We start from the raw sequence: 16,541 nt of genomic DNA, 5'->3' as shown, positions 1-16,541 counted from the left end.
TTACTGTGTACAAATACCACACTACACTGTGTACAAATACCACACGTTTACTGTGTAAAAAATACCACACTACACTGTGTACAAATACTACACGTTTACTGTGTGCAAATACCACGTTTACTGTGTGCAAATACTACACGTTTACTGTGTGCAAATACCACACTACACTGTGTACAAATACCACACGTTTACTGTGTAAAAATACCACACTACACTGTGTACAAATACTACACGTTTACTGTGTGCAAATACCACGTTTACTGTGTACAAATACTACACGTTTACTGTGTGAAAATACCACACTACACTGTGTACAAATACCACACGTTTACTGTGTAAAAATACCACACTACACTGTGTACAAATACTACACGTTTACTGTGTGCAAATACCACGTTTACTGTGTAAAAATACCACACTACACTGTGTACAAATACTACACGTTTACTGTGTGCAAATTCCACGTTTACTGTGTAAAAATACCACACTACACTGTGTACAAATACTACACGTTTACTGTGTGCAAATACCACGTTTACTGTGTAAAAATACCACACTACACTGTGTACAAATACTACACGTTTACTGTGTGCAAATACCACACTACACTGTGTACAAATACTACACGTTTACTGTGTGCAAATACCACACTACACTGTGTACAAATACCACACGTTTACTGTGTAAAAATACCACACTACACTGTGTACAAATACTACACTACACTGTGTACAAATACCACACGTTTACTGTGTACAAATACCACGTTTACTGTGTACAAATACCACACTACACTGTGTACAAATACCACACGTTTACTGTGTACAAATACCACACGTTTACTGTGTAAAAATACCACACTACACTGTGTACAAATACTACACGTTTACTGTGTGCAAATACCACGTTTACTGTGTAAAAATACCACACTACACTATGTACAAATACTACACATTTACTGTGTACAAATACCACACTACACTGTGTACAAATACCACACGTTTACTGTGTACAAATACCACACTACACTGTGTACAAATACCACACTACACTGTGTACAAATACCACACTACACTGTGTACAAATACCACACGTTTACTGTGTACAAATACCACGTTTACTGTGTACAAATACTACATAATTACAGTATATTTCAGCTATTTAATATAAGGTCCTCAGAGATGGACGGAGTCACTCACTGTCTGTGAATCTTTGTATTTATTTTCTACAAATTTTTAAATATAGTAAAGAACTAAACTTATAAAAAGTTCTCAGATTAAAGTAAAATGTTGTGTCATTTTAAATATCAGTACACAAAAAAAGACTTAATGTTAATGAAAGTAAATACACTGTGTACATGTACTGGATATAAGTATGATCTAGACTTTCAATCAGAAATTGATCAATAATACTGTCTTTACTATCGATCTGGACAGGACTACAGATTGAAAAACAGGTCGACATAACTGAATAAACAACGAGCAGAACTTCATTTAAATCATCTATATTTTTCCACACGTTGGTTCTTTGTTCTTCAACGCAAAACAGATCCATTTTAAATAAAACCACGTTAAGTTTGGTGGATGTTTGAGACGCCGAATCCATCAGCAGAGCTGACTGATCCGTACAGACTCTGATAATCTATTTGAAAGCAGTATTTCTTTTTATAGACGAGCGTCGTGTTAAAATGACAGATTTTTGAACAGAGTTTGGTGGCGTGTCGTCGGTCAGTGTTCAGGGTGATTCGGGGCCATTTCCTCCACCTGTCCTCCGACTGACGGTGTGTTAGTGAGGTGACGTGATGCGACGCGACGCAGGTGTGTTTCGCAGGACTGTTCAAGTGTGTCCAGGCGTGTTCTGCAGGTGTTACCTTCCTCTGGATCTCCCACACGTTGATGAAATTCTTGCCCAGCTGGGCGGACAGCAGGTACTGGCCGCTCAGCACGGTGAGTGTCCGGGCGGAGCTGTTCCCTCCCCGGTAGGACAGCAGGCTGGAGCCGCTGTGGAGGTCGAACACGGTGCTGTTCCACAGCTGAGAACCAGAGTCACTGCTCACTATCACCTCCAGAGGAGCCGCCATGTTGGCTCCACCACACTACAAACACACGGGCGGGAAACACCGCGGTGACGTCACTTCCACGACCAGGGGCATGCTGGGAGATGTAGGAGCGGAGTGTTTTTATTTGTTCTTTTTAAACTTTATTCTGTTTTAATTTAAAGCTGAGACAAAGAAATATGTCGCAAAATCAAATCAAATAAAACACATTAAAATACAAACTATATTCAGACGCAGCAGTGAGTCACAGAGTGAACAAACTACAATAAATTAACATGAAAGAAGTAAATACAGTAGAACGTGTAAATGTTCTTTATGTGCATGAAGGTATTTTATGTGTAAAACAAATATACAGCAGCGATCACACTTGTCTGGGTTACACTGATCAATAAAGATGATCAGTGTAATCAGTTTATATTTCTTTCTCTTTATTTCTCATGCAGATTACAGATCATCATCTAACTGACATTTTATTGTATGAATAACTATTGAGTGTTTCAATTCACTTTTCAAATGACTGTGCAAATTAAATTACTGTACTGTGACTTATAATATTAAAGCTGCAATGATTTATCAGGTTAAATTAAAAAAACAAAACACATTTCTTTGATTTCACCTTCGATGTGAATATTTCAGGGATTTGTTGTCTGTGGGTTTGTTTCAACTTTATGTTTTTCAGAAGTCAATAATTTACAAACGTAGAAAAAAACAAAAACAAAATTGAAGCAAAGTTAAATATTCATCAGCACAGTTGAGAAAAGTTACATATCGATTTACATGAACAATGTGTTTCAGCTCAGTGTGTTGAGTGACAGTGTTTGTTTCCTGAGGGACGATTGTTGTCGGAGTTTTGGTCCAATCAGCTGCTGACGAGTTCTGAAGGCGACATGAACGTGTTGAGACGTTCTGACGTTCTGAGGTTCTGAGGTTCTAAGGTTAGAACAAGTGACTTCAGAATTAACTGATGAAAAATACCACAGTTTGGCTCTGTGTGTGTGTGTGTGTGTGTGTGTGTGTGTGTGTGTGTGTGTGTGTGTGTGTGTGTCTGTGTGTGTGTCTGTGTCTCTCTCTGTGTGTGTGTGTGTGTGTGTGTGTGTGTGTGTGTGTATGTGTGTGTGTGTGTCTGTGTCTGTGTGTGTGTGTGTGTGTGTGTGTGTGTGTGTGTGTGTGTCTGTGTCTGTGTCTCTCTCTGTGTGTGTGTGTGTGTGTGTGTGTGTGTGTATGTGTGTGTGTGTGTCTGTGTCTGTGTGTGTGTGTGTGTGTGTCTGTGTGTGTGTGTGTGTGTGTGTGTCTCTCTGTGTGTGTGTGTGTGTGTGTGTGTGTGTGTGTGTGTGTGTGTGTCTCTCTGTCTGTGTGTGTGTGTGTGTGTGTGTGTGTGTGTGTGTCTGTGTGTGTGTGTGTGTGTGTGTGTGTGTGTGTGTGTGTGTCTCTCTGTCTGTGTGTGTGTGTGTGTGTGTGTGTGTGTGTGTGTGTGTGTCTGTGTGTGTGTGTGTGTGTCTCTCTCTGTGTGTGTGTGTGTGTGTGTGTGTGTGTGTGTGTGTGTGTGTGTCAGGAAACAGGAAATACCAGAAGATAAAACAGAAACACTTCCTCTGCTCTGCTGGTGGCTCCACCCACAGGGGGCGGTTCCTGTTCAAGTCCACCAATCACCTTCTCGATAGTCACACAAAGCATCGAGACCAGCCAATCAGACAGTGGTGTGAGTGTCTCCCAGGGTAACGGTGAGGTCCAAAACATGTGGAAAAAGAGAGATGGACGGACGGATGGACAGATGGACAGAGGGAAGACCTGATTCACAGGTGAGACTACTGAAGACAAACAGAGGGGGGCGTCGTGTTATACTGTATTATAGCGCGTTATAGTCTGTTATACTGTATTATAGCATGTTATAGTGTCTTATACTGTATTATAGCGCGTTATAGTCTGTTATACTGTATTGTAGCGCGTTATAGTCTGTTATACTGTATTGTAGCGCGTTATAGTCTGTTATACTGTATTATAGCGCGTTATAGTCTGTTATACTGTATTATAGCGCGTTATAGTCTGTTATACTGTATTGTAGCGTGTTATAGTGTCTTATACTGTATTATAGCGCGTTATAGTCTGTTATACTGTATTGTAGCGCGTTATAGTGTCTTATACTGTATTATAGCGCGTTATAGTCTGTTATACTGTATTATAGCGTGTTATAGTCTGTTATACTGTATTATAGCGCGTTATAGTCTGTTATACTGTATTATAGCATGTTATAGCTATAACTTAGGACCCACTTTTTTAGTCTGGCTTTTAACTAATTTTTTTATTTTATCCATTTTTAGGTATTTTATTTATCTTTATTTTTCTCTTTTATTATTGTTTTAATATTTCAAATGTATCTCCTGTGTTTCCTCATTTAAGTTCTTATCATTCAAGATGGCGTTTCCTCAGTACTTAGTTCATCATGTCGTAACGTGAGCGCTGATTGTGTGATCTTGTTTGTGGGCGTGGCCAGGGAGAGCTGTTTATTGTCTTTATCTTTGATTGTAAAGCACTTTGTGCTGCATTTCCTTTTGTATGAAAATTGCTATACAAATAAAGTTATTGTTGTTGTTGTTGTTATTATCATTATTATTATTATTATTATTATTATTATTGTTGTTGTTGTTGTTGTTGTTGTTGTTATTATCATTATTATTATTATTATTATTATTATTATTATTATTATTATTATTAGTAGTAGTAGTATTAGTAGTAGTAGTAGTATTGTTATAGTGTGCTTTAGTACTGTTCTTGTGCTGGTTCTCCTCCAGGTTCCTTACAGTCTAAGCCAGAGAACCAGAGTTCTGTTAATTCTGATGTTCGGTGGATTTGTTGTGTTGTTGAACTGCAGAAATCCAGATGTTGCTGGTCTCTATGGAAACCGTCTCTGCTGGTTTGTCTTGTTCAGTGTCACCAGTTTCTGAACATTTCTTCTCTTTTGTTTTTGTTTTGTTATGTAAACGATGTTGTCTGTATTTTCCTTTTCTTTGGTTTTTAGTGAGTTTGGTTGTTTGTCCTCCAGCTGAACGTCTCGTCTCTGGTGTGACTGAGCGTCATTAGTCTCATTACAGCTGACAGGAAGTGACAGAGCAGAAACGTGACATTCTGTTTGTCTTTGAAATGTTTTGAGCATCTTATGATTTCCTCTGAAAGAAATGTTTCTGTGATGTTTAAAACGTACAACTTACAAACAATATATCCCACAATGCATCAGGCTGAAAGAAAAAACACAGTGATTAACAGTGAAGACAGCAAGCGTCTCTTCTTCACTGTATAATGACCTCACTATGAAGTGTCCATAAGGAAATCCACAAATAGTATTAATATGTCATAACTGTTTCCCTCCTCACCTTCATACAGACATCATACTTTCTATTTACCTGCAGGTATTACAGGTGTGATGATCCTCACCTGTTGCCTCCCTCGTGTCACCTGACCCCACTGTTCACCTAGTGATGCGGTCCAGAATGTCAGGGATACACATATTGGACCGGGACCCGCCTCCACCTGGCTCCGCCTCCTGCAGTAACGATGAGGACTCACCTGTGTCCAGCTGCATCTCAGCAGGTGATGTCCACTCACAGACTGGTGCGGACGGTCTATCGAGCTTCGACCTCGAGTTGTCGTCGACACGCTCCACACATGAACAGCTGGTGCACACCTGGACCTGCGTCACACCTGGGGCAGAACAGGTGAGCCTGCAGGAGAAGCTGTCTCTGAGACGGAGGGTCCAAGTGAACCGTAGGATCCTCCAACACCTGCTGACCAACCCTTACCTGACTGACAGCCAATCACAGAGCAGAGAGCACAATAACACAGGTAATCCTCTGTAGCTGCTTCACTTCATGTTCTCTTGTTGAGTTTGGTTCTTTGTTCCTGTAGAACTTGATTTGGTTCTGTTTGGTTAAATCAATGAAAAAACAGGATGTGATGAAACGGCAGCCATCTTGTTTTCTTGTTTTCCTTCTGTTTTTTTCTGAAAGATTCTGAGATCCTTCAGAAAAACGACAACAACCAGAGGTACACACACACACACACACACACACACACACACACACACACACAGACACACACACAACACACACACACACACACACACACACACACACACACACAACACACACACACACACACACACACACACAACACACACACACACACACACACACACACACACACACACACACACACAACAAACACACACACACACACACAACACACACACACACACACACACACACACACACACAACACACACACACACACACACACACACACAACACACACACAACACACACACACACACACACACACACAACACACACACACACAACACACACACACACACACACACACACAACACACACACACACACACACACACACACACAACACACACACAACACACACACACACACACACACACACAACACACACACACACAACACACACACACACACACACACAACACACACACACACAACACACACACACACACACACACAACACACACACACACACACACAACACACACACACAACACACACACACACACACACACACACACACACACACACACACACACACACTCACACACACACACTCACACACACTCACACACACACACACAACACACACACACACACACACACACACAACACACACACACACACACACACAACACACACACACAACACACACACACACACACACACACACACACTGCTGATGTAAACAGTCTGTGGTCTCATCAGGTTAATTAGTCCTGACGAGCTGCTCAGTTTAATCCTCCTTCCTCTGTCACACCAACCAATCAGAATTGTTGATGTCATCCTCTCCCCTCCCCCACCCCATGTGTGTGTGTTCAGCCTCTTTGTGGCAGCCTGGTTGCCGTGGCAGCAGCAGTTTGAGGACAGAGCTTGTATGAAGCGTCGCTGCGTTCCTCTGAGAGCCGACCACAACCTGCTGACCCCCGACACACACACTCTGTGAGTACACACACACACACACACACACACACACACACACACACACACACACACACACACACTCTGTGAGTACACACACACACACACACACACACACACACACACACACACACACACACACACACACACACACACACACACACACACACAGTAGTTTTTGTTTCCGTCTGATGATTCTTCTAAATTCAGGGTGTTTCAGTCAAATGTTTCATTCATTCTCTTGGTGATCAATCTGATCAGTCTGATCAATCAGTTTGATCAGTTTGTGTTCAGCCTCTTCAGTTCTTGAGCATTAAATACAGAAAAAATCCACATATCAGGAAACAGATAATGAATTTTTAAACCAGTGTTTAATTATCCTTATGTAAACGTGTGTGTGTGTGTGTGTGTGTGTGTGTGTGTGAGTGTGTGTGTGTGTGTGTGTGTGTGTGTGTGTGAGTGTGTGTGTGTGTGAGTGTGTGTGTGTGTTATCATTAACTGTTCATTAAAGGAACAGTTCACCCCAAAATCCATATTTCTCCTCGTCCCTGTCGAGCTGTTTTTCCGGTCTGAGTTGCAGATTAATGGAACTGATGACTGTCAGTTTGTGAAGCTCATTTGAAAAACTCAAGTCAGCGTCTGTTAACAGAAATGTTGAGTAAGTGACTGAAGCTCTGGTTGATTCTCCTGCACAAAGAAAGAAGCTCCTACATGAACCTGCTCACATCCAGGTCTGTGGATTCTCTTCATCTGTTTCTCTCTTTGGGCTCCAGAAGCTGATCGTCATCGTGTTGCAGAGAAATCAAACATGTTTATGGCTGCAGCTCAAAACGAAACTGTCTGGATGGAAAAACAGCTCGACAGGGACGAGGAGAAATATGGATTTTGGGGTGAACTGTCTCTTTAAACAGCAAAATTCTAGAGCCAAATTTTGAGTTTCCTTAGAAACTGATTGATTGGATTAGCTGAAGACATAAAATAAAAATATATATCACTCATTCTTGAGAAGAAGAAATATTATTGAATGAATTTGTCTAAAAACAGAAAGTTTCCCAGTGTTTGAGCAGCATCCCGTCTTTTTTAAACCAGGAAGAGAGACGGGGGTCCTCAGGGTACAGCTGACCCTTTTTATGCCTGATTAAATCATCCACAATTTTAAAGAACCGACACTTTTATAAAAAATATATTTTAAAACAAAGATGATTATAAAAGCACATGTTTACACCTGTGTTGTCAGCAGGTTAGTTTGAGATGTTGAAACACTTTAACATTTTTAAATTGTTTGAAGTTGTGGATTCTTGTCTGGGACAAAAGTTTAGAAATTAAAATAATTAAAGAAAAACATTTTCAACAAAAAGGCTTGAAAAAATACAGAACAAACTATTTTCCATGTTGCAGTGTCGAGTCTGGTGGTTCAGCAGCAGGTGAACAGGATGTTCTGATGGTTCCAGTCATGTTCTGGACATTTTAATTACGTTCTGCTGAGTTCTCCTGTCAGAGCTGCAAAGTTAACAATGAAAACATGTCCTCTGACAGAAGCAGGCAAGTTGACTTACAGCTCAGTCTGTGTGTGTTTAGCTCACCAGGTGAGGCAGCCTCACCTGATGGGGCATTTTAACTGCCTCCTACATGTCTTTGTCTTTGGCGTAACGCCGCTGTGTTCCACATGTGTGAGGTCAGAGGGTCTGACATTGATGTAAACTTATTGTTTCATTCTTCAGCTCCGTTTTATATTTTCACACGTTTCTTTTGTCTCTTCTCCAAACCATGGATGTATTATGGTCTGTCACTGTCAGAGCGTCTTGTTCCCATGACAACTGACCGGAGAAAGACACGGCGCGTCATGTTTATGGGCTTCAGCTGAGGCCACACCAAGCAGCTGGAGCGGATCCAGGTTCGGTCACGTTCAGATTACCGGGTGTGTCGGTTCTTGTGACGACCTTAGTCTCAAGTCTGAGATCACGATGGCGCCGTGTTACAGCAGACAGCGCTTGTTTACCTGCTGTGGCCGTGCTGCTGCTCGGACCCGTGTCGTCACTGGTCTGGCTCCTCCCACCACGACAGAAGAGATCTGTCAGTTTCGTGCATTTGGCCGCATCTTCAATTAACTTTGTTTTCTTATCTGCACCACACATCTCTTTTTCTGGTGGCTTCTGTCTTTTCAGCATCGTTGCAAATCTCGTATCGCCGCTTATATTCAACAAGACCCAGTCTGACGTTACACTGCGTCACGTGCTACCTGCCGCTGCGAGGGTCAACCGCGCCAACATTACATTTAAAAAAAAATTTAAAAAAGTTTGACCACAAGACATCGTCATCTACGCCACTGGTTGACTCACAGCTGCTGTTGGTGCGTTCACAGGTCGGGGGTCAGGCCGCATCCTGTCGTCCAGGTGAGGTTGGAGGGTGAGGCCTCTTCAGCGGAACACCTGAGGGACTTGTCCAGTAACCAATCAACCGTTGGGCCTGCGTGGCGACATCCCCCCACCGCTTCTCCACCTCGTCGTCTGCGATTTGAGGATGAGACAGAGACAGAGGCGGAGTCTCGTTACCTGGAGCGACAGAGGAGACGGGCAGGGCCACGAGGGACAGGTGTCCTGGTCTCCAAACCAGATCTGAACCTGTACGTCGACAGCAGGGCAGGACCTGCTGCTGACAGACAACACAGAAGATGGACGCAGGCAGAGGGTACAGCTTTAGGAGGCGGAGTCAACCTGAACCTCCATGTACACCCACCTATGCTTGAAGAGCGGGGGCGGAGTATGCACAGGCCCCGCCTCAACCTGCTGACAGAACCAATCCGAGAATCATACATTGGCTCTGTCACACCCAGTCAGACCAGTGGGGGAGGGACCAGAGACCAGGTGAGGAGGAGGACCAATCAGGTGGAACTTAATGGAAAACAGGTGAGCATCCCTCAGGCCACATCTACCACAGACCTGCCAATCAACCCCTACGAGCTGACCACTCCCACTCAGACCATCTCCAAGTGCCCCTCCTCCTCCTCATTTCCATCAGGGATGATGTCACAGAGCATCAGGACCAATGGCACGAAGGCAGTTAAGAACAAGAAGCAGAACCAGGAGGATGATGGGAAATGTCGAGCAGCAAAACCCCACAGAGAGCTGGGATCTGGGGCTGAGCTGAAGAAGAGGAGTGTGGAGGATGGAGGGATGAATAACTCAAAGACGACAGGTGAGAACGTTTACATAAATGATGACACGTCTTCTTCTTCTTCATCTGTTGTTTTGTTCTCCTCTCTGTATCCATTTCATCCAGGCAAACTGTCGTCATGACAACATGAGATGAAAAATGTTTGAATCTGATTGAAGGCTGAACTTTACTAAGTGATGAGTCATCAGCTGACCTCACTGTTTGATAAACAGGTCACATGATCTCACACTAACAACTCGTCCTCTGATTTGTTTACAGGTGAGAGCCGAGCCCCACCCACCTCAGACAGCAGCAGTGACGGACAGGTCAGGCAGCCAATGAGAGCAGAGCTTCCTGGTGATGAACAGTGAGTGTGATGCTCCCTGCTGGAAGTCAGTAAACAGCTGATCATCTACATCACAGTCCAGTAACTTTATAAGAGCTGCAATGATTAATCAAATAATCAATTATCATTTAATTATTAAATGAATTGGTAACTATTTTGATAACTGATTAATCAGTTTGAGTCATTTTTTAATTAAATAAAGTCAAAAGCCTCTGATTTCTGAAAGGTGCTGACATTTCTTTCAATTAATCAAGAAAATGATCGACAGATTGATTGATGATTAAAGTAATTATTACAAGAAAGACTTGAAAAATAGGAGGAGGACACGGACGTACATCATGACATCAGTCTGATTTCTGATCTGATAATCAATCAATTATCAATCTTTTCTGTTTCCCTCAGCTTGATAAGAAGAGACGAATCGTCTCGTCTGTCTCTGCGGCGTATTTTCTCCTCCGTTACACTCAGCAGGACTCGAACCGGCAGCCTTGACCGCCTCAGCTCACGGCCCCGCCCCTCAGAGCCTGACCCTGCCCCCTTGTGTCCCAGGAAGTCCTCGAGTCTGCTGAAGAAGACACTGTCGATGCAGTCGCTCAGCATGGTGATCAATTATTAGATCATTATTTCAGGCAGTATTACATCTTTATGATCAGCTGATTGGTTTTTAACTTGGACACTTCTTCTTTGTCTATGTCTTTTTCTTCTTCGTCTGTCTTCTTTGTCTTCTTCTCCTCCGTCTATGATGGTGACTGTATTTAGTTTGTGCTTTGTGGACATATTTTTAATCAAAGAAATTTAAAAGTCTAACTTCTTCTTCTTCTTCTCTGATTAGTGTGTCTTCTGTCTGTCCAACAGGGGTCACCCTTCTTGCAGCTGAAGAAGTCGTCATCTGTTCAGATGTGTGTGTCCTCGCAAAAGAAGAAGAAAGATCGCTGCGCCGACTACAAACCAGCTGCTGACCAGTAAAACACCATTTCAGCACTCAGGTCAGCCAATAACCTGCAGACAAAATTACCTGACCAATTACTGTCTGTCTGTCTGTCTGTCTGTGTCTCAGGGTCGTCCAGCAGTGTCTCAGTCTCGAGGATGTCAGTCGTCCGTCTTCAGTTCGTTCCGTTGGGCGAGTTCTACAGGTTTGTTCTGATGGAACATTTCTGTTGGAGGTTCATCGACCTCCGAAGAGCCGAACGTACGGATTCATCATCAGCCGAGGACGAGGACGGCAAGACACTGGTATTATTGCAAAACTACTGCAAACACTACTGCAAATACTACTGTGTTTGTACTGACAGTATCATTCGTCCTGCAGGTGTGTATGTAGAGGACATGGTGGACGGAGGGACAGAGAAGTTGTACGCTGGTCTCCTGGCAGTCGGAGACGAGATCCTGGAGGTGAATGGAGAGAAGGTGGCTTGTCTCAGTCTTGACCAGGTGACCTGCCTCCTGACCCAGAACACATCCGCCACCATCCGCGTCCTTCGAGACTGGACCGCATCTCCACGGTGACCAGGATGTCTCCACGGTGACCAAGGTATCTCCACGGTGACCAGGATGTCTCCACGGTGACCAGGATGTCTCCATGGTGACCACAGCACGCACTGATTGGGCGACTATGACCACAGTATTGACCCTAACACTGGACCCTGAACCACACCTTCTCCACAGGCCCCGCCCACCTCCAACTGGACTGCAGGTGTCAGAGTCTGAGGTCATTTTACCTGCTGATGTCATCACTGAGAGTCCAGGTGAGGTAGGTTTAGAGGTGATCACCTAAGGAGTGATGTCATCATTAATTATTAACTATTATCAGAGCTGATGAATGAGGTCAGTGCTGCCCCCCCCCCCCCCCCACTGGCACAGACACATGAGCTCACTGACCGTCGTGTCAGCAGCCGCCTCAGGGGGCGGCGATGAGCTCGTTACAGCTGAACGACAGTTTGACACTTTATTTATATAAAGATTCAAAACTTTTCACTGTTTTGATTTTTGTTTCACTTTTTTTCCTGTTTAATAAAAAATGTTCAATGACATAAAGTGAACAGATGTTTTTAAACACTAACTGTTGTACTGATGTACTGTTACTGAATTTTTACAGTATTTAAGGAAACCTCTGCAGTATTTCTGTAATGTGTATTTTTATGTTTGTTTATATTTTCAGACAAATTAAAGAAATGATGAACTGAAGTGTCGAGTCTCGTCATGAGCTGAGAAAACAGGACAAAATATAAAAAAAGTCACTTCTCTTTAATAACCGTTTTCCTGCTCATTTGTTTTTCTTGATATTTATTTATCTGTTATTTTATTTATGAATCCAGCCAATCTGTGCTGATCCATTTGAACTGTGAAGCAGAAACTCTAAATTAAAACAGCATGTCACAATCCATCCATTAATTATTGATAAACTGCTGATAAATTATCAATATGGTACTCAGATTGTTTTGACTTTAAATATGAAAACAGTTTAAATCCATAATTTTAAAAGAGTTTTCTCAGGGCACTTTTCATGTAAACTAAACATTTTATTGCATTATTTACTTTTCATTATATTATTTACTTTTTTACTTTTTTTGTGAAGATCTTTTAATTGAAGGTTTTCTTTATAATAAAAATGCAGAGCTGAATATCATTACAGAAATGTGGAATGAACATGAGCGTATGTCAGCAGCAGCTGGCACCAGAGTACTCATATAAATATAACTTGAACAGGTACAAATTACAAGGACGTATAACAACAAAGAGAAAAAAATGAATTTAAAAAATGTGCAAGAACAGTGCAAATATAACAATATCTAAAATAATCCCTTCCCAGTCACTGCCAGTATATTAGACATAAGCTCACAGTCCAGTCCAGTCTAGTCCAGTCCAGACCAGTCCAGTCCAGACCAGTCCAGTCCAGTCCAGACCAGTCCAGTCTAGTCAAGTCCAGACCAGTCCAGTCCAGACCAGTCCAGTCCAGACCAGTCCAGACCAGACCAGTCCAGACCAGTCCAGTCCAGTCCAGTCCAGTTCAGTCCAGTCCAGTCTATGCTAGTCCAGACCAGACCAGACCAGTCTAGTCCAGTCCAGTCCAGTCCAGTCTAGTCCAGTCCAGACCAGTCCAGTCCAGTCTATGCTAGTCCAGTCCAGTCCAGTCTAGTCCAGACCAGTCCAGACCAGTCCAGTCCAGTCCAGACCAGTCCAGTCCAGACCAGTCCAGACCAGTCCAGTCCAGACCAGTCCAGACCAGTCCAGTCCAGACCAGTCCAGTCTAGTCCAGTCCAGACCAGTCCAGTCCAGACCAGTCCAGTCCAGTCCAGTCCAGACCAGTCCAGTCCAGACCAGTCCAGTCTAGTCCAGTCCAGACCAGTCCAGTCCAGACCAGTCCAGTCCAGTCCAGTCCAGACCAGACCAGTCCAGACCAGTCCAGTCCAGTCCAGTCCAGTTCAGTCCAGTCCAGTCTATGCTAGTCCAGACCAGACCAGACCAGTCTAGTCCAGTCTAGTCCAGTCCAGTCCAGTCTATGCTAGTCCAGTCCAGTCCAGTCCAGTCCAGACCAGTCCAGTCCAGTCCAGTCTAGTCCAGTCCAGTCCAGTCCAGTTCAGTCCAGTCCAGTTCAAGCCTTTACAGAGTCTGGAATGCATTTAGAAAAGAAGCCCACACGTTGTTGAAGTTTCATTCGAATGCTGAAGTGAGGAGCTGATTCTCTTCTGTTTATTTGATGGGGAGGCAGAGCAGAACTGCTTGCTGAGCAAAAATGGAGGTGAAGGATAAAGTACGTTTTTCTATGGTTAAAAGGTTGAGTATGGAAGTCCAAGTGTCTTCTGACAGAAAGTCCTCCTCCCATGTCGTCCCTAAGATCCAGCACCACAGGACAGAAATACCTTTTAAAATGGATTTAAAGAAAAGACTGTTGACAACAAATCTGAGAAAGAACATCATGTCTTGCTTGAAGAAAGCTGAAAGAGTTTGACTTTTATGCTTAAGTGCTCAAATGATGCCAAGATGTTTCCTATGAACAAATCTTTAAAACGCACGTTACCTTTCCTGTGTCCTTCAGAAGACCGAGTCCTGAGGGGACGGTTTGAAAAACTGGTTTGATGCTTTTGGGTTTAGGAGAGAAAAACCATGGAAACCAAAATATTTACTAAATATATTATTCTATTTATATTCTTATAGTGTTTAACCACCAGGTTTTTGATGGATGTGAATGAGGGACGTGGAAGTGAGGATCAAAGAAATGAAAGAATTGATAGATTATCGTCTGAATGTCGTTCCTTCACCGGTCCATGTGGGTTCTCTCTGGGTTCTCCGACTTCCTCCCACAGTCCAAAGACATGCAGCGTAATAAGTTAACTGGTGACTCTAACTTGTCTGTAGGTGTGAATGTGAGTGTCAGTGGTCGTCTGTCCTGTGATGAACTGGCGACTTGTCCAGGGTGAACCCCGCCTCTCGCCCCGTGTCAGCTGGGACAGACTCCACCCCCCACGACCCTTCAAGGATAAATGGTTACAGAAAATGAAAAAATGAATGAATATTGTTTACTTTTTATAACATTATTTTCAGACTCAACAGGAAACAATCTGTTTTCCTTTTTCTGAATTTGTTTATTGAAATCAAATTCACCTGCAGACACAAACACTTCAATCAGTTGCTGCTGTCAACAACAAATAAAATAATAAAGACAGACAATGTTTTCATTCACCCATCAATAACACGACTGAACTGATCAATAACAGTTCAATCAATAACAGTTGATGGTCTTCATTCAGCTGTAATTCAGTCATTGCTCTGATTCATGATGTGTCAATGAAATACACAGTGGTTATTATTGTTATTATTATCATTATTGTTATTATTTTAGGGCTCCATGTCTGTTTCTTAAAGGAAACATGGATTGAACATTTTATATATTTATATAATTAAAATCATATAATTATATCATATAATGAAAAGCACTGAATTGAACAGAAGGAAAAACTTTCAGCTGAATTTATAAAAATCAGCTGAATAAAAAAAACCTGTTCAGTACGACAGAAAAAAATAAAGATGAAATGTGACATTTGTATAAAAGTCTCAGTTACTGAATGAAATTAGCTGGAAGACGACACGATGGATTTATGAAAAAAAAAAAAACAAGTCACCAGAATAAACAGATTAACGAGTTTTTCAATCCATCAGACTTATGAAGACTGTGGTTTTATTTTGATAGTAACAGGAAATATTTTTCCCCACCATGCGTACCTTAAACCTGATGGAGGCAGAACATGTGACTTCATCTGTATCAAACAAGCAGTTAGCAGTTAGCTCAGCCGCTAACCGTCAGGACTGCACTTCCTGCTGCTGCTTCACAGTAAAAGCCTTCCAGATGGTCACTGGAGAAAGATATGTATTGCAAAGGTACAACAGGAAGTGTTTGAACTAAGTTTAGAGTTACAGTTTAACAGTAGAAAAATCCAATGATCAATAAACTGATCAGTACAGAAAAAACAATAAAATAAAGACAATAAACTGACAGAGGAAACTAAAATAAAATCAATAAAACTGTAAACAGGAACAAAAGATTTAGTGTTCTTACAACTTTTTTCCAAAATGATTATTTTTTATCAAACTCAGACAAACTAGAACTAAACCTGAAGTAAATCAGGCTTAAACTGGTGTTAACACAGAGTTAAACTGGGATTAAACTGGAGTAAAACTGGGTTTACACGGAAAAAAGATGACGAGAGAATTGCACTTAACTTGACACTAAACTAGAGTTAAACTGGACTTAAACCAAAGATAATACTGGGTTAACATGTTAGAGATAAAGTAGAATTAGATTGAAGTTAACTGGAGTTCAACTACAGCTTAAACTGGAGTTCAGTGTAAACCAGCTGGTTTCAAAGTAGAAACAGACTCAAGTTTAACTCCAGTTAAACCAAAGATAAACTGGAGTTAAACTGAGATAAATTGGTTTCAAAGTTGAAATAGATGAAGTTTAACTCTAGTTTAACTTCAGTTAAACTGGACTTAAACCAAAGATA

General features: G+C 42.1%; 2 protein-coding genes across 2 annotated transcripts in view; one reads left to right on the top strand and one right to left on the bottom strand.

Annotated features, from left to right (window-relative positions):
- wdr18 (WD repeat domain 18) overlaps positions 1-2,088 on the bottom strand; it is a 46,604-nt gene extending 44,516 nt beyond the window's left edge. Inside the window, exon 1 of the mRNA XM_084714312.1 lies at positions 1,871-2,088. Coding sequence (XP_084570438.1) covers positions 1,871-2,080 — 210 coding nt within the window. The 5' untranslated portion in view covers positions 2,081-2,088. The remainder of the gene's footprint in view (positions 1-1,870) is intronic.
- Positions 2,089-5,440: 3,352 nt separating this feature from the next.
- On the top strand, positions 5,441-12,060 carry LOC146303961 (uncharacterized). The gene is made up of 9 exons (XM_084714315.1): positions 5,441-5,893; positions 6,043-6,094; positions 6,942-7,061; positions 9,403-10,278; positions 10,444-10,560; positions 10,942-11,140; positions 11,395-11,501; positions 11,597-11,772; positions 11,849-12,060. Exons 1-9 carry the CDS (start codon positions 5,530-5,532, stop codon positions 12,043-12,045), a joined length of 2,208 nt encoding a protein of 735 aa, XP_084570441.1. The 5' UTR covers positions 5,441-5,529; the 3' UTR covers positions 12,046-12,060.
- The last annotated feature ends 4,481 nt before the right edge of the window (positions 12,061-16,541 follow it).

The sequence above is a fragment of the Lutjanus erythropterus genome, unplaced genomic scaffold (assembly GCF_056507025.1).
Source record: "Lutjanus erythropterus isolate fLutEry1 unplaced genomic scaffold, fLutEry1.hap2 Scaffold_187, whole genome shotgun sequence".
In the NCBI taxonomy this organism is placed as follows: domain Eukaryota; kingdom Metazoa; phylum Chordata; class Actinopteri; order Lutjaniformes; family Lutjanidae; genus Lutjanus; species Lutjanus erythropterus.
The sequence above is the reverse complement of the archived record's forward strand: the minus strand, read 5'-3'. Positions and strand labels throughout refer to the sequence as shown.

What these genes read in the sequence shown, in the direction of transcription:
- LOC146303961 (XM_084714315.1), top strand. Translation starts at nt 5,530, where the DNA reads ATGCGGTCCAGAATGTCAGGGATACACATATTGGACCGGGACCCGCCT. An exon ending in CAGAGAGCACAATAACACAG is followed by an intron (nt 5,894 to 6,042) that starts GTAATCCTCTGT and finishes TGTTTTCCTTCT; the next exon opens with GTTTTTTTCTGAAAGATTCT. An exon ending in ACCCCCGACACACACACTCT is followed by an intron (nt 7,062 to 9,402) that starts GTGAGTACACAC and finishes GTGCGTTCACAG; the next exon opens with GTCGGGGGTCAGGCCGCATC.